General features: G+C 42.8%; 1 protein-coding gene across 2 annotated transcripts; it reads right to left on the minus strand.

Moving 5' to 3' along the window:
- Positions 1–6,262: 6,262 nt before the first annotated feature.
- Positions 6,263–22,420, minus strand: ccdc149a (coiled-coil domain containing 149a). 2 transcript variants are annotated; one of them, XM_026292628.1, is made up of 15 exons: positions 22,285–22,420; positions 22,015–22,102; positions 17,818–18,719; positions 17,198–17,376; positions 16,176–16,337; positions 16,030–16,068; positions 15,402–15,509; positions 15,142–15,258; positions 14,276–14,448; positions 14,063–14,135; positions 13,859–13,943; positions 13,077–13,221; positions 12,842–12,918; positions 8,796–8,900; positions 6,263–7,458 (listed from the first exon to the last, which is right to left on the minus strand). In XM_026292628.1, exons 4-15 carry the CDS (start codon positions 17,246–17,248, stop codon positions 6,911–6,913), a joined length of 1,683 nt encoding a protein of 560 aa, XP_026148413.1. In that variant the 5' UTR covers positions 17,249–17,376; positions 17,818–18,719; positions 22,015–22,102; positions 22,285–22,420; the 3' UTR covers positions 6,263–6,910. The 2 variants fall into 2 exon arrangements, with proteins under 2 accessions (XP_026148413.1, XP_026148404.1); XM_026292619.1 differs by having other exon boundaries at positions 22,015–22,413.
- Between the last annotated feature and the right edge of the window lie 1,339 nt (positions 22,421–23,759).

Genomic DNA, 23,759 nt, shown 5'->3' on the forward strand with positions numbered 1-23,759 from the left:
CTGCAATTATAAAGTGATGAATAATCTGTCACCAAAGACAATCATTGCCATTGACACAGGTAATTACACAGTCTGGACATTGCTAACAAGCTGCATAATAGCAAATGGCTCATTGCTTATAGCTGGGGGATTGATGGTGATGTTAAGAAGAAGGCAATGTTACAACAAAGTCATAATGCTTAAATATTCAAGGATAATTTAAAATACTGGGGATTTTCCACCTTTCTGTCTGCCTCTCTTTCACAGGCTATTAAATAGCAGTCCAATTGTGTATGAAATAGCTCTGGCTAACAGCTGCAGAGCCAGTAGTGGACAATGTCGGCAATACTGGGGAATAATCATTTAGAGTACTGTTACATGAACATAAACTGCAACCCCAAGCTGTAAAGAACTGGGTGTAAAACTGCTTAAAATGACAATAAAGTACATCTGCCCATTGTGGAAAATATGATCTGCAAGAAGCCTTGGTTAGAAACATCTGTTAACATATTTTGTTGGAAAGTCTCGAAGCTGATTCAGAGCTGAGAATTAGTCTTTTAATGTTGAATGTCTGCCAGCCATATCTGATCCAGTTGTTGTTGTATTTTTCCATCATATCACAGCTGCACAACATACTGAGCCTCCTGACATTCCTCCTGAATGTCACTAAAACAGACACAAAATAGCCATAAAGAGACGCACAACAACTACAAAGAGACTCAAAATGACTGGAGGAATTGACATTTTATGTTTATTTCTTTCAGTCTAGGTGTCTTGCTCCTGTGTTGAACAAATGAGGTCTTTTTCTGCATGATTCTGTTCAGGGGCAAATTGTCTCCTAATCCATCCATGTATGGAGGAGTGCATTCAACAACACACCATAAAAATAACAATTATTGAATAATAGTAAAAACCTGAGGATCAACTTGTGAATAGTGTTGCAAAATAAAACCTGCACTAAAGGCATTCAAATTCTTTCAGTGAACAAACACCTAAGGGAATTAGTACTTATTTTAATTCATATTTAAGATCTGTACTTTCTTGACGTAAGTAAAACACGGCATAGATACAGTATCTTTGAATCTGCAAACACACTTCAGTGCAGTTTGTGGGTTTGCATAATGTTCTAATAATATTGCATTAACAAGCTCTTTTAACATGTCTCTTGGCTGCCAATGAAATGTTATAAGGGTGAGGCATTTCATAAAATTGGACAACAGAGAATTAGCTGTGCTTGGCACAGAGGCTGTTAAGAGTTTTAGGGAAATATGCTAATGTTTTGCAAAACTTTCAAATGTATTTTCAATCCCAGACACGGAGGTGAGTGAATTTAATTTCATTTGTTTTAACAATTACATTCTGGGGAATTGGTTTTAATATTAGTGAGTAAGCACAATTTATAACTGAACATGCACAAAGAGAGGATGCTGTTGCGGTCATAGACTATAGTAACACACTGCTACACAGTGAAATGAAACCCAGCACCACACTGACTGTGGAGCAGCCAGAGATCTGCCTATTACTGGCTCACTGGAAAACACAGTCAAGTCCTGCTGCAAAGACTGTTTTCTTAAAACCAGATTCTAGTCTCAGTGGAGTTAACAAGCACCGTAGCATCATTTGAGAGGAAATATTTATGAGTTATGATGATCAGTGATACATTTAAACTTTCATGAAACAACAAAGTAGTTCACTTCCTTGAAAACTTTGTTTATTTATATCTATTGTGCTCAATTTTGGCTTGTGATAGCTGTGCAAAATTACGCACTGAAGAGATTTCTGTTTGGAAGAGATAAAAAAAAAATATACTTCTCCAAATTAAGCAAAGTAAAACAATGAAATACACTGCAACTGCTCAAAGTTTCAAAAATGCTTTATTCCAAACTACCTCATTATCCCAACCCAAAGATCGAGTCCAACCCTAATTCCCCTGCTGGTTAGGAACAGTCGCTGCCACTGCACCATCACTGATATCACATCACTAGGTCCTGTCAACTCTTATCACACTGGCCCACCATCTTCTATCTTAATAGAGATCTGACTGTATGCCAGAGCTACGTGCTGACCCCCGGCGTGGCCTTTCTGCTTATCGGTCCTTAGCAAACTCTCGCTCCTCCAACATCCTGTGACATTGCTTGCCTTGCTTCCCAGCAGGGCCTTGGGAGCCACGTTGTTGTTGTTGTTGCTTTCAGTTTTGCCTCCAGGAAATGTGGAAACTACTGAGGTAGGTCACAAGGGACGAAGAACCATAGGCAACAGCAAGGCAGGTCGTATTTGGCAATTGGGTAAATGTAAATGTGTACTGATGGCAGTCAGTATGTTAACAGTACTGAATATATTAGATTGATTGTTACATGTGATTGTTGCATTAAAGGAATGTTGCACATTTTGGGACTCCCTTTGTATTTGCTTTCTTGCTGGGAGGTGGATGAGTGCATCTATCTGGTAAATACAGGGCTACAGACAACAGCCAGCAGGATGAGCTTGGTGTAAGCGAAAAATAACTAGCATGGCTATATCTGCAGGTAACAAAATCTGGAGTCTTGTCACTGTGGGGTTGCCAGATAACCAGCAGTGATTACACTAATTCACTTATCAATTCATTCAGTATACATCAGTTTACACATGTTTCTATATTTCAGATTTAGAAATTAGGTCTTTGTTTATAGAGTAAGCTGTTCTGGACCCCACAGTGACGCCTAATGCTACCTTCAGACAGAGCCTAACCAACCGTTCACCCCTGTGTCCAGTTTTTAACTAAGACTCAAAAAGTAAATCTTTCGAAGGATGCTAAGTCCATATGGAGAGGATATCACTTGTGTCATGTACCGAGTGGAGTCGAAACTGACGATTACACAATTTACCTTTCTGCAGCTGACTATACTGTAGGCTTACCTTATTCAAATTTGGCAGCTAAGGTGATGAGGAAATCCACACAGTAATTACAGACACCAAAGCCGCATTAAAGTGCAAACCAAGCAAATTATGATATTATACATCCTGAATCTATGATACATTAGAATTATTAACTCCACATGAAACAGGCGGGAAAAAGACGACTGACATCTTGTCCGTGTTTTTTCTTTCCTCTATTATCTCAGATAATAACAGCCTTGTCAGCAACGGAGCAGAAAGCTTCACTCCTCAAATCGCAGCACCCGGGGAGCGAACCTGCAGGGCTCAAATGTCTCAGAGGCACCACATGATAAAGCTCAGGTAAGCGTAAAAAAGCAAGGTGAGTGAATGAAGCACGGATCACAAGAGCACTGACCATCACTGGAAGGGCCACCTGGTTGGTATAGTAATTAACCCTGCTGAGTGGTTGGCCTGAAAACTGCTGGCTCCCTGACCCTGTCCACCCCATCCCTCAAACCTTTGGAGGACCCAGAGATGATGGGGTGTCAAAGCCTCCTATATCCAGCAGCCCCCTGGCTCCCCGCTCACACCTATTACAACCAGTGAGCACTGCTGTGACTGGACTAGTCCCCCCCCCCCAGTGCCAAGGCTCCAGAGCGGGATAAGAGATGGGCTGGTGATCAAAACAAAGCAAGTTGATGTAGTGATAAGATCAGCAGCTTATATGATATTGTACAATCAACATTAGCACATGAAAGGCTAGGAGCTAAGTGCAAAGCTCCAATAATCACAGGACAGGAATGCACACACACACAAGTGATTCCTTTCATCTCTCTTTGAAGCACAAATACAGAGGCACACACACACACACCTGGGTGATCCAAGCAGCACGGGGCCAGTCCGAGCACCTTTCGATGCAGTTTTTATACTTGCTGCTTTTATTCTGCTGTCACAGATACGGGGCTCTGATTAGTTAGTTGCTGCTCATTTTATCTTTAGCAGAGATGACTAGCTACAACAGCCCTCAGCAATCTTCTATCAGCTGTGTGACAAAACCAGACACTGGCTAATCAGATACCGATGGCTGAATGGTCACAGGGGCAGCGGCTCTGATGGATCTTTAGCAAGGAAATGCCCATACAGCATATCTGTGGTTGTTGTTTGTGTGGTTATATGAGATTACATCGGGTAGCTATTAATAAAGTTAATCACCAAAAACATTTCCGACATGTCTCTCTATCAGCAGCACCTAAATCCATGCCTTATGTTCCTGTTCTCTAAATGCCTGATTTAACTGGCTGCAGTAGTTAGGGCTGTATTTACTGGTGATTGAATTCACCTAAAAATCAGAGACGTTTCTGAGGTCGACACCGATTTTACTATTTGCAAACTTAAGAAATGTAATAATGTGTGTGGGTTTTTCTTCTCACTGCTCTTTGGTGAATGGACTATTTAATTGTGACACTTTCTAAAATACCTTAGACATATTCTTTGCATTTCTCTACTGAAACTTCTTTAATCAGCTGACATATGTATCAGTGCTGACATATCATGAGCAAATATTGGGTGACCTACTAGCAGGGCTGATTTTATCCATCTAGCTCAAGTTTCTGGTCATACTTAAATTATTTGTGGCCTCAGCTATTTTTTATAACCTGCTGAAATATTTCACCACAATGCTCTGTAGATTATAATGAAAACCAAGTTGCAATCGAAAGCGACATGTTGAAAAGGCCTTGCAGGGAATGATTAAAGTGAGGGCTAATGGTTTAGGAACGCAAGGCAAGACAGATAAAAAATAACGTCAACTTCAATCCATGTCACATGCCAAACTTTCCCACAAGAGCAGCAGATATGGCTTCTTCCACAGCCACTTCTCCTCTGATTCCCACAATGCACATCAGCAGCACTGTGCTCTTTCTTTTTTCAAAGCTCACTAATTTCTTGAACACATTCATGTGCATGCAAAAAAAAAAAAAAAAAATTAAAAACTGTTCAACGACTTTATGAGCAACCTAATGGCAAGCTGGTAACATTTTGCAATTTCATTAGTTCAGATTCCATCTGGTTTATAAACTTTAACTCCTTGGGAGAAAGGCTCGCTGCAGTGTGCCAAATCAGCTGCCTGGCACAGGGCCGATACTGGGTACACACTATGGCTCCCTAGCTTGAATTCTTTCTCTCCCCTCGCCTCTTTTTTTTTTGTGCGAGATTAAAAATAGCAAGTGGCCTTCTGCAGAATAAGCAGTTCATGGATTCTGGCTTTGACGCTGTGTTTGCCTGGAGAGGCCAGCTGTCACCTGCATGCAGGAAGAATAGGCTTCACCACTGATTCTTAATACACAGTGGGCTCTGGACTTTGGCTGCAAGATGAAACGGGTGTGCCTGTGCATCCATTTTACAGCGCTCGAAAACTTTCTGTGTCTATGACTTTGTTTTTTAAGTTACACACTCACACTGATGTGCTTATTGTGCATGTGCTGGCATATTTATCCAATAAAAACACCCTTTGGACATGAATACAAACAGTGGAAAATGATATAAAATTAACCTGTAAATGCACGCCCAAAGTATCTATCTTTCCAAACCTTGATGTCAGTGCAGCTGGAATATTTCTATGATTTTAGACAACACAGTGCTGATCTGTGATGCCAGAACAATTCTTTCCAAAGGCTGGAAGGAAGAGAATCAATTTAAGCGACTCTAATCTGTAAAACAATCAAAAGACTGAAGCTGGTGCATTTAAAATTAATGAGAGACCAACCTTGTGAACACTTAGAAATTAGTCAGAGCGATTTTCTGCGGATATGGGTTCATTTTCTGGTTGAGAACGTTACCATCAAACAAACCTCATTTGTGTGTGAAAGCTTAAACAAATATTCTTCAAAGTTCACAAAGTCAGACTCTGTGTCAGAGTTGAACTTCAGATCAGACAAATTTCCTGCTTGTGTGGTTTTTAGCTTCAGGATGGAGCTGATACAAATCAAACTTTCACTAGACCCGTTTTTGCCAGACAGACCCTAAGACCCCTTCACTGACCACCACCCATTAAGTTCCAAACATCTGAAACAGTATTAAAAGAGATGACATTTAAGTTATTAATTACATAAAATGATCTATTGTTAAATTATGTTTTCATACAGGCTTAGTTTGTGCATTTGTAAAGAATCTGGATATTTCAGCCACTACTGTATTACTTTTAGCCAACTATTTAAAGTTTATATCCATTCTTTTCTATGGCCATCTATTTGAGTGTATGATGAAATGATTTTCTTTTTCAGATTAGGTGAGTTGTGCCACAGTCTGGTTTGGAATTTACTGCACTGAACAAATCCAATGTTTCTTGTGACATATTAGTTGCTTATCTTCCATGACAAGTGACGGAACAAGAACGCTCACTGAGGAGAAAAATAACAGCCAAGAACAGTGCAGGTATACGCATTTATATTTATAAACATCAGTAAATACTTCCATTTCATAAGGCACACATAATCTCTTTCAAAATATCAACTTCCGAAGAAAACTAAAGACTAATTATAATCATTCACCTGCACAGATGAACAGAAACCAACAGAATCCCTAACATTAACTCATTTTCACATTTGTACAACATTCATTGCAAGTTTTGGTAAGCTAATTTGGACCTCTTATGAGACTAATAATGCAATGCAGCACTCAGTTTACTGGTCTCCCTTAGGAAAAGGAAGAAAGCAAACAACTGGGATTATTTTATCACAGGGGAAGGAAAAAGGAAATATGGGCCCAGGAGTTGACACTGCCATATTTGTTATTTTCTAAGCTAAATTCTTTCTGTAGGGCACAAAGTTTGCAACAAGATTGTCTGCTCTGCACAGCAATAACCCTGTGTAGATAAAAAGTGCACCTCTGCTCTGTTAATGGTGGCTGAAAAGTTTTTTTCTCCCTGTTTTATTGACTATAGCAGACCTGCTGGGTGCAAAGGGAGCTGGTGAACAGCGTCTACGTGGTGAGAGTGCAACTAGGAGTGATTAATGCAATCATCAATAAGACTGACAAGGATTAAAATGGGCTTCTCAAGTCTTTCAGTGAGGTCACATCACGCAAAGTTGTCACTGTGACAGGTGTCGCTCTGTGCAGGTGGACAGTGAATGTCCCACTCCCCTGTACTCAACTCCTCTGTGGCCTGTTTCTCTGCAATTGATACTGAGGCTTCTACATGTTCAGGTACATGACTAGACCCATCGTCCGGGAATTCGCAGGGTTGCTGACCTACCTCTGATTGATCGACAGAGGCTCGTTTAATTGGAAGCCAGGGAAGGTCTGGCTCAGTGGGCGGCACATCCAGTGCCAAGGCTGCCTCTTCTCCTTCCTCCACGGTGAAACCCAGCTCTTCATCTTCAGCTCCTTCCACCTCATGCCCTGCCTCCTCCACCGGACTCCGCTCCTCCTCCAGCTGTAAAACGTCTCGATCTTCGGTCAGGGTCGCCGTTTCTCCCCCTCTCCTGTCAATCCCATTCGTCTCCACCCCCGCGAGAGGCTCCAGGCTGTTAAGCAGTGCAGGTGCGTCTTCCCCACTGACGCCATCTGTGCCAAGGTCGTTGCCAGCGGTGTGGCATTCCCATGGTGATTCATGTGAACTGTCGTCTGACACAAATGGAAGACCCAAGACGAGACTGGTCATGTTAATTGATCACTTGATCTGCAGGCAGAGTAGTCTTACTCAGGAAGAGGAAAAGTTTTTATGCATCACATTACAAACAAAACCTATTCTGTGTTTGTAAAGGTGCAGTCAGTTTTAATATCTGGCAACATTTGCATGATTAATTACCAGTTTAGCTAGGAACAACACCAACAATGACACAAAGAAACAGATTATGACGACTACTCTTTAAAGCGACAATTAATGATTAGTATTATTAGTATTTTTCCATCAGTTATGTTTCTGATTAAATCAGAAATCTGAAAAGATCAGATTAAGCTCTGGGTAATTTATGTGTGGTCAAATGATGTTTTCACAGATTTAGTCTGAAAACAGTGAAAACATCATTTGACAACACATAAATTGCATTTTCAAATTTTTCGGATTTTGTCAGACCAATATCTGAAAATCCAATTTTCAAATTACAGTAATATCAAACAGGGGAAAGCAATACATCAACAATCTGTGAAGCAACAACTAGCAAATTTAGTTTGATAAATTCAATTATCAAACTTGCTGCAATTAATTCCATTTATAAGGTAGTAACAGAAAAAAGCACTTTGTCAGTTGATTTTCAGGGCAAAGAGCTGCATCTGTCTGTCTGTTAGGATAATGTTTCTATATTAAGTAAAAAGTAAAAAGAAAGCATAAAAAACTTTTCACTTTTTGAGTAAGACTAGAGCGTCAATATAGAAAGTTCTTTCAATTACTTATTCGACTGAAGTGCTTCCATGGCAACAGGCTAAATATAGCAGCAGTGGCCCAGACAAGGGGACGCAAGACAAGTGTGACGCCCCGCATCTCGGCAATAGCAACAGCTTAGTTCTGCTTCTTTCTGCCAAAATATGCTCTCACTTTGGGGATTACTGACCCATATTTGTGGATGTGCAGGCAAAAAGGTTAAAGACTGCACATGGAGTCACAGCCACCTTTCCTCAAACACACACATGCACACACAAAAACATGCAGGAAGAAGGCAACATTACTTGAACTGGCATCCATATTTATGGCCCCCCATCTCCTTTCAAAGAGAACATGGCAGAAGTTTCTGAATGTCAGCGGGCGAGAATTTGCTTCACATTTCCAAAATGCCATGGCATTTGGGCAGCTTGCACCAATGAGAAGCAGAGTGGAGTGGAGGCGGGAAGGCAAAGGACTTGGGTTAAACATGGAAGATAGCAAGGAGCGTTTAGCACGCAGTGGCTAATGACACTGTTTATGCCGTTAGCTGTGGGTGCTCTTAACGGCTGGAGTAGCAAGCTACACACAGTTACATACTCACCTTTGGGTGGCTGCACTCTGGGCTGGACGTGTGGCTGAGCTGTGACACGTGTTGGACGAAGCTCTGGCTGAAGGTTTTCATTCAGTGCGATACTGTCTCGTGTCCCTGCGAAACCACCACCGTGGAACAAACACTGACCGTTACGTTCACATCCAGACCACAACAAAACGTAAATGGCCTGAAAAGTTTTCTGAGGTTTGGGCACGTTGGGATTGGATGGAGCACATCCAAGCACATGCATGGTGCTGTGTATGTGTGTGCACCCACACAGTGTACAAAAATACACGCACGTATGCATTGCACTGCTTACAGGAAGTGGCTTCCATTCCCTGTCATCTGTCTTCATTAGTGATGGCTGTACGCTTCTTAGGCTGACACCATATGCTACTCATAGGAGACCATGCACTATAAACCAGACATCGCAAATACACACACTATAAAACACACTATAAAACTATATGCGCACACACACATACACAGTTAGCCTGTAAGTGTGCCCATCAGCCTTTGCCTCAGAGAACCTGTGAATAGGCAGAACCCGGCCTGTTTCTCTGACCATTCAAGTGTGAGGCACGAAAACAAACAGAAGAATGAGAAAATGGATGACTGGGTGACACGATGCATGAGAATCATGAATGGTGAACGGAGACCATATTGTTATGAACACAGTCCATATTGTTCTGGATGCTGAGTGTTTACACTGATGTGGGGGCAGTGAGTGAGAGGGTAGGGTAGAGGCTGTTTGGGCCCTGAGGCCTTTACATACCAACTGGAGGCGCCAAGAAAAGCAATAAAGTTGTTTTCATCTAAAAAGTTCCTTTACTTCTTTTACTGAGACAATGCTTTCAATCATTTGGTATCAAACCTTGTTGGTGTTTTAGTGGCATGGTTCTGGGGACAGACTGACGCCAGACTGAAATATCTCCACAGCGATATGATGGATTGCCATGAAACTTTGTACAGACATGACTTTGGTGTTCCCTTGACTTTTCCTCTAGCACCATCATGAGGTTGAAATTTGCGGCCTTGAATGAAATGTCTCAACATCTACTGGACGGAATGCTAAGCAATTTGCCACAAACATTCACGTCCCCTCAGGGCGAACTGTAATAACTTTGGTGAGACTAGGTCGAAATTTCAATTTGACCAACACTTTGGTTTCTGGTATAATACCTGCAAAACTAGTAACGTTCCCGTCAGCCTCAGCTCTGCTCTTTGTCTTTATGGCTAATGAGCAAACATGATAATGACAACGCTCAAAGAAGGTGGTAAATCTGGGAAACATGTCAGCGATGCCATGAGTGGTGAGCTGGCATTAGCTATTCAGGAAAAAGTGGTTTTAAAAATGTAGCTTCTCCTGCACTAACTCTAACTTCAAACATCTATTTGTATCTGTTTCTGTGAGGACAATAAAACCTTTAATGGTGCAGTGTCATAGCACAGCTGTCAAAAAAAAAAAAAGAAGTCAGCAGTTCTCTGGAAGCAAAAATCTCCTTCATTAGGTGCAGGTAGCTGGCCTGTATCTCTAACACTGTGCCACTGCATCCAAACACACAGGCTTTAAGCTCTGAAGCTGTAAAGGAATGCCTTTCAAAGCCAATAATAAGGTGGTGTTAGATATCGGGTATGCAGAGCGAAGCCCAGGCTGAGCACAGCAGTGTCTCCAGCAGGAAGGCAGCACTCAGGAGGGGGGAGGCAGGAAACACCAGAAACTTGTTTTAAACCTTAAAAGGCAGCTGCCTGTCCAGCCATCTCTCTCGCACACATACAGCACACTGTATCTGCATCAGCACCCATCCTGCAAAGAGAGCGGGATTTTCTGCTTGACTTGACACCCCGACATACCAGATCACAAATAAGGAGACAGAAACGACAAGAAGTGTACATATCTGTCACACAGCCAATTCCTACACTGGGACGCAGTACTGTGTCGCCCTGGGGTGACAGGAAATGCCTCCCTTTTAACTAGAAAAACTCTGTCAGTAGACCAAAACAGAGCTACATGGGTGCATTCTGTATCCACCTCTGCCTTTTCAATAGCTGATGCACTGACAGGCTTTCACTTACTGCATTACATTTCAGCTTCCAGTCATCCAGCATGGGGTGGGGGTAGACTGGGGGAACTATCAATCTCAACTTTATCTGAATAACTGCATCAATGTCACCGTTTTGAGCTTGCTCTCATTCGGAGACAAACGTAGTCAACCTCTAGTGTTTTCTGGGCCTCAGGTAAGCAGCCAAGGCCCTCACTCCTATCCTGTTTGCCTTCAATATCCATCAGCCCAACTTCATATCACATCAAGGCCACAGACACTCACATCTCTCTCTATATCTCTTGTCTCCCTAACTGTGGTGGACAGCGTGGTCGTCAGGCACTCTGGGCCCTTGCCTACAAATTCCCTAATAACGGCACATTCCACTAAATGTGTTTGTAATGTGGGCAATCATTTTCAGTAATGGATGCTTGTCAGTTTTATGGCGGTGTGAATGACGGTCTCATGACAGGGCACCACCATTGAGCAGCAGCCCCTCCACCTTTTAGTCTGTGCCATACAAAGCACAACATCTCCCTCCAGTGGGGACAAGGGGAACTACTCGTCTCCTGTTCCAGACTGCAAACATTGGTCTGGGTACTATTTCTGACACACTTAACATTTGGGGATTTGTTTCTTTCTTGTTTTGTTGTACTCAGGACAGGGGTTCGTCTGCAGGAGAGGACCAGCTGGCAAGAAATTTTGGACTCAACCTGTGAAAATGAATTAATACTGGTACAAAGTTATGTTGTATATATAACTGTGATTTCATTGCCATCTAGATTGTATGTTCTCAAATTTTAGGAACATTCTTCATTGGTTTGACGCCATTTGACAGAAAAAAATAAAAAACACTTTATGATAATCAAAATGAGTTTTTCTTTTTCCTGACAACACAATTTGCCACACAGAGTATCGGTGTATTTCTGGCAAGATGTAGGATTCAAATTCTTTCCAGTGGAAATGTATAAAAGCAGTGTACTGCCGTAAAAAGGTCTCTCCCTCCCTCCTAAACATTCCCATCCCCAACATTTAAAAGCATCTTCTTCCTCATGAGTGAAATTTTAAGACAGGTCCACTGGACCAAAAGGTTCAGTGTGTAATATTCAGGCAGCTTATTCTGTCAATGGTATCATGCACAGACACATGAGCTGGTGGTCAATGGAGTCGACACAATGTAAACGGTGGGCATGAGGTGACAGGCTTTCTGGGCGTCTGCCCAGATTTGTCCTGGCATGACACAGTGGAGGGCACGGATGGACTAAGTGGGGCAGAAGGAATACATACTCCCAATTCCCACAGATATGCGGTAGGTCAAGCCTGAGACGCAACAGAGAGAGGAGAAAAACACACTGGTATGAGCATAAAACCTGATTTTTCTATTCAGAGAAAAAGAGAGAGAAGAGAATTAATCTAGTTGGCCAGCAAATATATATATAAATATATATGTTGGGGAAAAGATCCTTAGGGAAGCAATAAAACAAGAGTTTACTCCAATTTTAAAACATTTACTGCCTATAAATATATAATAATGTTGTGGTATAGTTATAAGATCTGTGTATAGTATATATATCTAGTTCACGACCAGCACGTCACTGTTCCTAATCATAGATAACAGACTGGAGATATGTTTTGACAAACAGCAGGTGTCACTTTTAACCACTTTGCTTTAAAATTGATTTTTATCAGCTGGACAACTCAGAAACATGAAACTAATGCAAATAATTGTATAGTGATTGACAAACATGATTATTTTAAACACAAACTAATGTGTTTGTATCCATGACAAATTGCTGTGCTGATGAAACGAAATGTGCTTCATTAACAGAGAATATATTGGAATGAATCACCGGCTGTTTGTTTTCATTTTCTAAACCTCTGAATGTCAAATTACTATTATTACGCTATTATTGTTTAATAACTGAATTGAGCTCGATTGAATTATGCAGGGATCGTTTCAGGACGCTCTAATGTTCGCACAGCTGCTTTTTAGCGTTACCACTTGACGCCCACCTGGAAGACTCCACAGTCCTGAAACCTCCAAAGTCTTCAGCTTTCTTTCCAGGTCTGCAACACGGTTTCCCAGGATCCTGTAGACCAAGTAACAAGGGTCAAGTCTTTTCAGAACGATGAACAGTGTGTTCACAGTTGAGTGTTTGCCTTGGAGGTGGAGTACTGAGACTCTCAGAGCAGGTAGGCAAACACAAGTGTGTCAGGTGAGTGAAGGTAAAAGACGAGCCTTATGAACCTGTTTGTGTGCCGCTGATGCTGGATGACCAGATTCTTCTCATGGATGGTCTCAAGCAGAGCCGTCGCCAGAGACTTGAGGTCCGCGATGGACTGAGGCGTGGCCGGCAGGCTGCAGCCCTGCTCTTCCAGGAGCATCTCCTGAACTAAAAAGGACAAAATAGTGGGGAGGAGAAAAATAGAAGTGAAACAGATAAAAGAATGAGAGATGGAAAGGGAACAGAAGTAGATATAAAGAGGGGAAACACTATTTTTATTTGATAAGAAATAAATAGCCTCATACACTGAGGGTACGTGGGCGCTAACCAACAGCCTGCCAATAATGCACCAAGTAAACTTTTGCAAAAAACAGACAAGAGAGAACAGGGAGATGGAAGAAGAGATGGAGAAAACAGCATGACAAGAGCAAGACAGAGATGGAGAGTTAGAAACAGCTGTTTACTAGGTGACACACTCTTAACTTCAACTCCAGAGCCCACTGTGCTGCTTTTACCAGCACCTGTCAGTCATCATAGCAGGCTCATTTCCCTGCCAGTGGTGCTCTCTACCATTCAGAACACAATTAGTAACCCAGCTGGTGTCCTAAGTTATTCAATAATGCAAGGAGACATGGCTAGAAACAAAAGGTGTTTTGTTTGCACTAAAGGAAGAATGAGTCACGGAGTTTATCTGATCAAAAACTAACTGACATGCTCTGAAACAGCAGTGATTTCATCCACTTTTATCTGTCTCCCTCTGTGTTTGAAGAGAATGCCAAGTGAGCTGAAGAGTTTGTGTTCTCACCTTGTTTGGCAGAGAGGACTCCAGTGAGAGGGCTGCTGGTTGATTTCCCATACGTGCTTGAGTTTTTCCTCCTCTCGAGGGCTGTCTGAGGAGAGGGGGAAAACAAGGGGACAAAACTCACCCTGCTATTTTAAACCTCATTTATCCTCATTTGCTTTTGCACATATGCATCAGAGCACACATCACATTAAGTTTCATCTGTACCTTGTACTTCATGATGTTTGATTTTAGCAGGTTCACCTCCTCTTGCAGTTGGTTTAAACGCTCATGCAAATACCTACCACAACGATTAAAATCACATAAGAATCAAAGCTCATCTGACAATACAGTTACATTTTCTAGCTCCACATATAAAAGCTGGCGTGGACAACCAGAGGTGGATCAGACTTTGTTAATCTACCCCCGTGTCCCAGTCACCTGTTCTCCATGCAGAGCGCGTCCACATCGATGATACGCGCCTCATGGTTCCCCAGGACGTGGTTGAGCTCCACGTTAAGGCGGTCTGCCTTCTCCCTGAACACACTGCGCTCAGCCTTCACGTCCTGTAGCTCGTCTGTCAGAGCCTTCACGTTGTTCTCCATCTCCTCCATCTAAAAAATCCCAGCACAATTACACAACAGCCACTGAAAAGTTCAGACCATATATATTTTAAAGCTTTGTTTACTTAGGCTGAGCTGCTGAAAGTGCACACACTATTTTGTGCATTCAGCAACTCAGGAGCTCCCCACTGTGAAGCCACGTCTACTGCTGTTAATGAGTGACTGTACTAGAGCAGACATAAGTGTTGTGCTTTGCAACAGCAGATTTAACAGGAAGCATCATCTCGTCAATATAACGCAATACTACAACACTTTAAAAGCACAGCATGGACACTATAGTCCTTATAAGGGCATAATGCATGTACGTAGCTGAAGAGAGTGACAGCATTAGTGGTGTGGCATCTTCAAAGGTGAGTTTGAAAAATGATCCTGTGCCATTAGAAAGTATGGTCATCAGAGGAGAAGCCTTTAAGGTACCAAGGACTATGGCTAGTCCCTCCAACCTAAATACGTTTCTAAAGTGGTTCCTGGGCCCCTGGAAAAGTCCTTGTGGAGCTAACATGCTATTTGGATGTGGAAGAAGGAGTGAATTAAACACTTTTATCTCTATTCAAGGTGAAACCAAATATTAAAATTAACTGTAGATGTTTTGGCTAGCTGAAGTTCACCTTGGCCAAATGCTAACTGCATTGGACAAATGGTGTTTGTTTGGTTTTCAGACAAAAATAAAAGGAATGTATGAACCTGTAGGCTGGCTCTCTCTAGCTGGCGAACCAGATCCTCACGTTCGTGGGCAGGAAAGTGGCGTGCACCCACCTCCTCGTCCCCCAGCCTCTGTCGAGTAATGGTCATCCGCAGGAGCTGCAAAAAAAAAAACAAAAAACATAATAAATCCACTGTTTTACTCATGTACTAGAGAGAGTGAGGGGTCGGGTCAGTGTTTAAACTGTGTATATACGGTGTGTGTGTGTGTGTGTGTGTGTGTGTGTTACTGGTAACCTCACCTTGTTGTCCCCCTGGGCCTCCACAAGCCTCTGAGTCAGCTCCTTCACCTCGTCAGTGAGCTGCTTCACCCGGTCCCTCGAGTCTCTCAGCAGCTGAGCCAGGTTGACCTGAGAGGAGGTGAAGACGAGTGAAACGTGAACGGAAAGAGAAACTACACGGTCGAAAAAAAAAATAAAACCCAGCAAAAACTGGTGTATGATGGGAGATCTTTCTCCTTCAGCTCAAACTAATCATTTATACAGATAAAGGAAAAACTGTACAACAGGTCAGAGAAAGACACTGAGCACACAGAAGTAAATTGATCTTGAAGATTAAAAGTCCACAGTGAGCAAGAGCAGGTTTTTCTTTGGCATTGGCTGATTTCCCATTTTATTTTATTAGCAATTCATTAATAATTATTGACCAACATTATGATTTCACACATCTCTTTATATCAGTAAAAGGTTAAACACTGACCAAGCCTTAACAGCACGTCCCGTTTTATAAGACTCAGGTGTCGGGTGTTACTGTCACTTTAAGTGAAGCAACATGACAAAGGGAGGCCCAGTTTGAATTAACCACGCCAAGATCTACACTGTGACATAAGGAAGGTAAATCTCTTCAGTTTGAAATCAACAGGAAACTTACTTGATTGCGTTTTTCTGGCGGCAAAGAGGGGTCACCATCCTAAAATATAAAACAGTTTCTTTAGTATAGAGCATCTAGCAAATAATACATGAGGCGACTACTTCACTGGATTATGGACTGTAGGTGTGAGGGTCTGGGCTACTCACAATGAGCTCCCTGTACTTCTTCTTGAGTCCCTGGTGGCGCTCCCTCAGCTGGTTGGCCATCAGCTTGTACTGGTCCCGCTCCTGCTGACAGGTGTCCAGCTCCTTGGACAGAATGAGCAGGGCCTCTTTCTTACTCTCCAGCTTGCGCTTACACACCAGGAACTACCGCAAACGCAGCACACAAGGAACAGAACAGTGTGTGGTGGTATTATGGGATGCATGACTATAGACAGCAGGTCATTTAACTGCATGTAGGTAGGGTTTTTGAAGACCAGCTTGTCCCTGAGTTAATAAAATCAAATGACTGTACCAGTGACCTAACCCTGACGTGTCCCCTACAGGTGGAAAAACACACAGCGCAGACAGCCAGCTGTTTGAAGAGCAGATAAGCCTCAGCGGAATGAGCAGAGTAAACCTTGATAGCTGTCAGACCTGCTCATAACCAAATTAAACAGCGGCTGTGTGCAGTAGTTTGTCCTCAGCTCCACCCACCAGTTTCCACCAAATAGATGTTCCACTAACTTCAACATTTAAATAACTTTATATCCATATGTGGAAAAGAACAAGAACCTCTGATTCATTCAGTCTTTCTATAAATTCATATCATCCAGTGATAACTACAGCACTTCACAGGCCTCCCATCCCTATATGTGTGTTTGCTTCATGCTTTCCTCAGTGGGTTTAAATGAATGTATTTATATGAGTGGGGCTAACAAGTAGATGCAGCCCCACAGGTGGACCCAGCTGCTCTGTATGGCACCATGCGTGGGCAGGAGCGTCACTGCATTCCCACCCTGCAGCCTGACAGTCGGCTGCTCTCGGCCTGACGGGGTAGCATGTTAGTTTACCCATCTATTAAGAGCCTGTGCAGCTAAAGGCATTAAGGTGCAGAGTTTTCTACGTGCTCCTCCTCCGTGCATGAAGCTTTTAGCCCGCAGCTCCTTCCATATGGACCCGGGGACGCGTCAACATCCGCAGCCCGGCTCTGCAGCAGCTGTCCCCGGTCTCCTCCACTCACTTACCTCGCCCACCAGCCCCTGCCAGTCGCTCTCGCTCCTCTTGGCGGACTGCATCGTCCTGAAAACACTTTGGCCAAACGTCAGGGTGCAGCTTCTGTCTGTAGCTCGGCCCCAGCCGCCTCTCCCCTTCCTCCTCCGTTTGTTTATCCCGCAACGAGCCCGATGAAGCCTCGACTGTCAAGCTGCGGAACGGAGCGAGGAAATATAACCAACTTCCAGTGGGACTTTCGAAATAAAACAGCAGTTAGAGAAACCTCTCATGATAAATTTAAATCGATTGAAATCATAAAACACGGATGTATCTACATTGTTTTGAACAATGTACTGAAACTTTCCTGAAGAGGAATTAGTGTCAGCATAAAATAAATTGGCGATTGGAAAGCCAGTGCTTTTATTGTGAAGTTTCCTTCACAGCACATAGTGCTACGTGCTGTGTAAAGCGTCACCATGAGGCTTCAGAAAAATATAGGAAGGTATTTCTTATCATTTATACTCTGAGCACAGGAAATCCTGACAGGCCCTAAAATAGTTTTAGTCCGCCAAGTTATTTATTCACACCTTTATCCTAAAATGTGGAGACAAAAGCCTGAAAGTTAATGTGCTGGACATAATCAGGGACATACCTGAGGCTGACAGGGGCTGAGATGCTCAGCAGGCTGCATTCTGCCGTCTCACCCCTAGATGCTGCTAAATCCTTAATTTTTCTAAACACTGTGAATGTTGGGAAATGCTCTGTCCTGGGTTTTCATACACCTGGTTCTAGGGGAAGAACAGTGCTGCTCTGAGTCCTCAGAGTCATGTGGAAATCTGGATTCAGCTCATGTTCACACTGAGAATCATTAGTCAGAAATCAACTTTATTTAGTGGCTGCTAATAAAAGCTGCATTTATTAATTAGAGGTGGCTGGGCTGGTGGTGCCAAGAGAACTGGCCTTTGGCTTTGGCTCCAATAGGCCTGTTGGTGGTTGTTGATGGAGTCAGTGCTGCTAAACGTCCTGATATTGTACCAGGAGGTCTGACTTGTCTGGTTCTGGCTCCATTAGGCCTTTAGGTTGTTGTTGTTTAGGTGTGGCTGTGTCACCTGTACAAGGAGGTCTGACCTGTTCTGGTTCCAAAAGGCCTATTGGTGGTTGTGTATTGGACTTGGATCAGTCAGTAGTGTTTAGAGGTGTGTTGCCAGTTTTGGTGTTGGCAGTAAATCTCCAGCTTTAAAGGAGCTTGTTGCTATGAACTTCATATGAGCTTTATTAGTCATTTCTGTCCAGCTGTGTATCAGCTTCTTTCTGGCGCAGCCACCAAACTCCCTTCAAAAATCAACAAATCAAGAGTCTGATGTCACAGGAAGAACCAGCTGATGTTCCCCTGTCAGGTCCACACCGAGTCCTGGTTTCCGTAATGCTGCTCGGAAGTGACGCTCAGTGGTGACCACCATGACATCATCAAAGCCCTCAGCCAATCGCTGCTCAGCCTGGGCGGGTGCTGCTGCCACCATGAAGGCATCAGGTCACTTGTCGGGAAGGGCAACCCTAAAATGTGGAGACAAAAGCCTGAAAGTTAATGTGCTGGACATAATCAGGGACATACCTGAGGCTGACAGGGGCTGAGATGCTCAGCAGGCTGCATTTTGCCATCTCACCACTAGATGCTGCTAAATCCTTCATGTTTCTAAACACTGTGAATGTTGGATGGAATCTGTGCCACATCCATAATATGGGAAATGCTCTGTCCTGGGTTTTCATACACCTGGTTCTAGGGGAAGAACAGTGCTGCTCTGAGTCCACAGGGTCATGTGGAAATCTGGATTCAGCTCATGTTCACACTGAGACATGAAACACTAAGTGAACTCATCAATATAATCCAATAATAATGTAATAATCAGTGTAATCTGTGATCAGACCCCCTGCTGTGTTTACTGCACTAATGAGCACTTTAAATCTCTGCATCACAAAGATCAATAATCAATTCTCATCAATGATTCTGTTCAAGTTTGGACTTAAAGCTTCAGAAGCAGAAAATCAATGCAGACACTTCTTAAATTGACTCAGTGACTTGTTGTGTTATTGGAGCTTGTTTGATGACAGAGGCTGGACTCAGATAATATTAGAGAAGAAGAAAACACAATAGTCAGCAGTCAGTAAAATAAACAGTCAGTAACTGTCCAGCTGACCCTACAGAGGACACCATACCAAGGCTCAGATAGTCACATGTTGCTGGATGGTCAACTATATACAATACACATACTCAAGAAATACTGCTAATACTACATCAATACTATATACAATACACATACTCAAGAAATACTGCTAATACTACATCAATACTATATACAATACACATACTCAAGAACAATACACATACTCAAGAAATACTGCTAATACTACATCAATACTATATATGTGTATAACCAGCCAAGAAACTGAAGTTAGATGTTTATTACCGAGACTAAACTAGACAATTACACACTGACCTCAAACACCAACCAACCACCTCCAGGGCACAAACAGGCCTATTGGAGCCAAAACTGGCAACACACCCCTAAACACTACTGACCTATCCAAGTCCAATACACAAAAACCAATAGGCCTTTTGGAACCAGAACAGGTCAGACCTCCTTGTACAGGTGACAAAGCCACATCTAAACAACAACAACCTAAAGGCCTAATGGAGCCAGAACCAGAAAAGTCAGACCTCCTGGTCCAATACCAGGACTTTTAGCAGCACTGACTCATTTGTTGTTACATCAATTCAATACAAACACAGACAACCGGAACCTGCACTGATGTCATGTGGTGAATGTCACATGGACAAAAGGTTGAAGAGAAAATTCTGTATCGAGGCCAAAGATCAGACCTTTAATATTCCCTCCCCATAAACACAGAGCTCTCAGCAGGAAAACACTGCAGGAACAACAAGGATTTCATTCTGGCATTTGTGAGGACACCTCTCACGACGGACCCCTGGACTTCCTGTCAGGTCTCAGTTTGGCACTTCTTTGGGTTGAGTTGAGTTGAGCGCTATCGCTCTACCCAGGTTTTGGAGGACAAAGGTGAACCCAGAAGCCCAACTCTAAATATTATATTTAGGCCTGTTTTCTGTAAAGCTCAGTAAAAACCAGATTTTGGAAATAACTGGAGCTGAGGTCGTTCTTCGTTAAGAGGAGTCGACGACAAGAGAAAATGGTGGAACAAAAACCTGCGGCACTGCTGAGTCTTTGTTTCCTGGTCTGTGTGACTGAAGGTGAGTCCTGTTCATGGACTGGTTTTCGATTGAAGAGTGAATCAGTTCATTTAAAGGTTGTTATTGTGTCGTTCACTCTGAGCTGTTGTTGCTGCGACACTCGCCTTCGATGGCTCTGGACTCCATGATGACACAGCAAATTGTTTGGTCGTTTCTACGACAGCAGGACGTTCCACAAACAAACAAACAAACAACCACTGGCCAAACACTTTGACACCTTATACAGTCCAGCACTGACTGACATCAGGTCTGGTTTTCTTATTTATGGCCAAAGGAGACCAAATCAGCTGCTCCTGTTCCACAACCAGCCTTAACAAACTGACCCAGACTACCAGACTAAGCCCAGATAAGGTCCATCAGTGACCCAGTAGGTCTGGACTTTCATCTCTACGTCCAACAGAACCAAACATGGGGCTACACTGGCAACTCAGAACACCAGACTCCTATAGAGGCTTTTTGAAACCGTCATGGTCCGACACAGTCCTCTGTGAGGAACCATAGACAAGCAGCAACAGAAAGCAGGAAACCCAAACCTGTGGACCCCCCTCTGGTCCAGTATGTCCCTGTCATCAGACAGGACATGTGTGATAGAAACACACTTGTTAGATTGCCCAGTGTTATTGCAGAGATCAGGATCCGTTTAAACTGTGTCCACTGGAAAATCAGATGTTCAACATTTCAACATGTTTGTCAGATTTGTCTGACTTTGAATATATCAGAGCTCAGAACAGGGTTTTGGATTTTAGCCTGATGGAGGATCTGAATCCTTCCTGTCCAACCACAGTCCCACTTTGGAGGAACACACATCAGTAATAACTTCATCTTTGCTCAGGCTGTAAACAGATTTCTTTGGATTTAGGCTGCTCTCTGTCTGTTCCTCTGTTCTTCAGGTCTGACAAACATCACAGCTGAACGTGGACAGAACGTCACTCTGCCATGTCGAGATCCCAGCAGCTCAGAGATCACACATTTACAGTGGACCAGACCTGATCTGGATCCAGACTATGTCTTTGTGTACCGGGACGGGAGGTTTGATCCAGTAAACCAGCATCCACATTTTAAGGAGCGGGTGGAGCTGAAGGACTCACAGATGAAGGATGGAGACGTGTCTGTGACTCTGAAGAATGTGACGTTTTCTGACACTGGGACATACGAGTGTCGTGTCTTCCAAGGTCAAACAAAAGCACCTGAACTCATCAACATCGTCCACCTGACCGTAGTCTCAGCAGGTGAGTGTGTGTTTGTCTGAGCAGCAGAGCTGAAGCTGCTTCCTGGTTGTTGATGTGAGACTAGATGTTTGTGTTTTCTCCAGATGTTGATGAGACTTTGTAGAAAACAGCTGGATGAGTGATGTGGTCAAAGTGCAGGAGATAATGTCTGACAGGAGTTTGTCCTGTTCTTCAGTCATCGCCTACCTGACACCTCACACCTGTTCTCTCCTGCAGGTCACAGAGAGGATGGAGGAGACAAACGTGGTCGTGTTGGACTGATAGTTGCTGCTGCTGTTCTTCTTCCTCTTCTTTTTCAGAGTTGCCTCAATACATGATTTCAATGAAGGAGAATGGACACAAACATGTTTCTTACCTTCAAGAACAGCGTTTTCCTCGGCAGTAGGCTGGATCAGGTCTCAGCTCAGACCAGGTTAAAGTCTCACTGGGTCTGAAACGACTCTCTGGGTCAGGAGATGTGGAGAGTGAGTCTTTTTATAGGTAGAATTAGCAGGCAGAGTTGACTATACAAGTACAGTGACATAGTACAAATACTTTGTTACTCTACTTAAGTAGATTTTTAGTAGGACTTTTTACTTTTACTCCCTACATTTAAACACAAATATCTGTACTTTCTCCTCCTTACATTATTAAACAGGCTCCTTCCTTTTTCAACCTCACGACGTAAAAGACATAACTAACTAGAGAGTTAAATCCAGGGAGTGTTCAGGTTATGATGGAGAGAAAACCTGCAGTGACACATGGAGGAAGAAAGGCACCCAGGAAGTGTTGCAGCAGATTTAGAAGAGCAAGACATCCCCATATATGGGCGGATTTAGAAGAACTGTCTGATGTTGGTGTGGTTTGATGTTGTTCGCTCTGACAATGTGGGCAGGATGTTAACAGAAGAAACATTTCATTTCCTGTTTTTGTCAAACTTTTTTAGTTTTGTGGAGTTATCAAAAGATGTGTTGTGAATCACTGACATCAAAAAAACATTTTTACTTTTTTACTTAAGTACATTTCAGACCCTGTACTTTTTACTTTGACTTGAGTAAAGGAGTTGAATCAGTACTTCTACTTTTTTCACACAGTATCTGTGCCTCTACCTAAGTATAATATGTGAAGACTTTTACCACGTCTGGTGACAAGAACAAAACAAACAGCTTCAAGAACAAACAGACGTTATTATCTATTACTGGGTTGACCCTGATTCCCAGACTGAGAAAAGAACTACAGCCTGCTCCAGTTTGAGGGTCTGTTCTTTTCTCAGGCAGGATGTGATTTATCAAGTGTTCCTCTGGACGCTGCTGTGTCTGTCTGGATCTCTAGCGTTTCTCCTTCTCTGTGGACATCCTCCCATCATGCCATGCTTCCCTGGTGTTCCTCAAGGACTTTGTCCTTTTGGGGTCAACCACCACATAGTCCACACATGTACGCTCTCCACGTGCACGCTCCTCACCTGCTGCAGGCTGCTCGTTGCCGCCTTCTGCCGTGCAGCGTTTCTGGTTGGACACAAAATAAAATGTTTATTGATCATTAATTTATTTATGCTGTTTTTCTTTAACATGCATCTGACATGTTTTTATCTCCTCACCCCTCCATTAGTCCAACAGCCTGTTTCTTTACCCCAGTCTAAAATCCATGATCAGGGCTCAGATTGGACAGAATTCAGCTGAAAGACCTCTAATCAGATCAGAGACCAGATCACATCTCTCCTGTTTCAGCCTCCTTGCACTGGCTCCCAGTTTGTTTTAGAATAGATTTTAAGATGTGACTTCTTATATTGGTGCAGTTTAGCTGAGCTCTCAGTGAATCTGGGCCTGAAAACAAGAGGTGGCAGAGCTTTCACTGACCAACTTAAAGACCTGAGCAACTTAAAACAGCAGAGTCAGTGACGTCCTCTAAGGAGGCCTTTCCTGATTTCATTGAAATGAAAGTTTCATTAGTTAACAGTGTAATGCACTGTTAACTCTGCCACACTCCAGTTAGAGGAGACTGTTACGTTTAAACATGACTGTTTAAATGTAATATCATTCACTAACCTAGGTTTTATTACAGACAATCTGTTTAAAAGAATGCAGAATACTTCTTTATAGATTTTTATGTTTAATAAACAGC

Source organism: Mastacembelus armatus, chromosome 18 (genome assembly GCF_900324485.2).
Source record: "Mastacembelus armatus chromosome 18, fMasArm1.2, whole genome shotgun sequence".
NCBI lineage: Eukaryota > Metazoa > Chordata > Actinopteri > Synbranchiformes > Mastacembelidae > Mastacembelus > Mastacembelus armatus.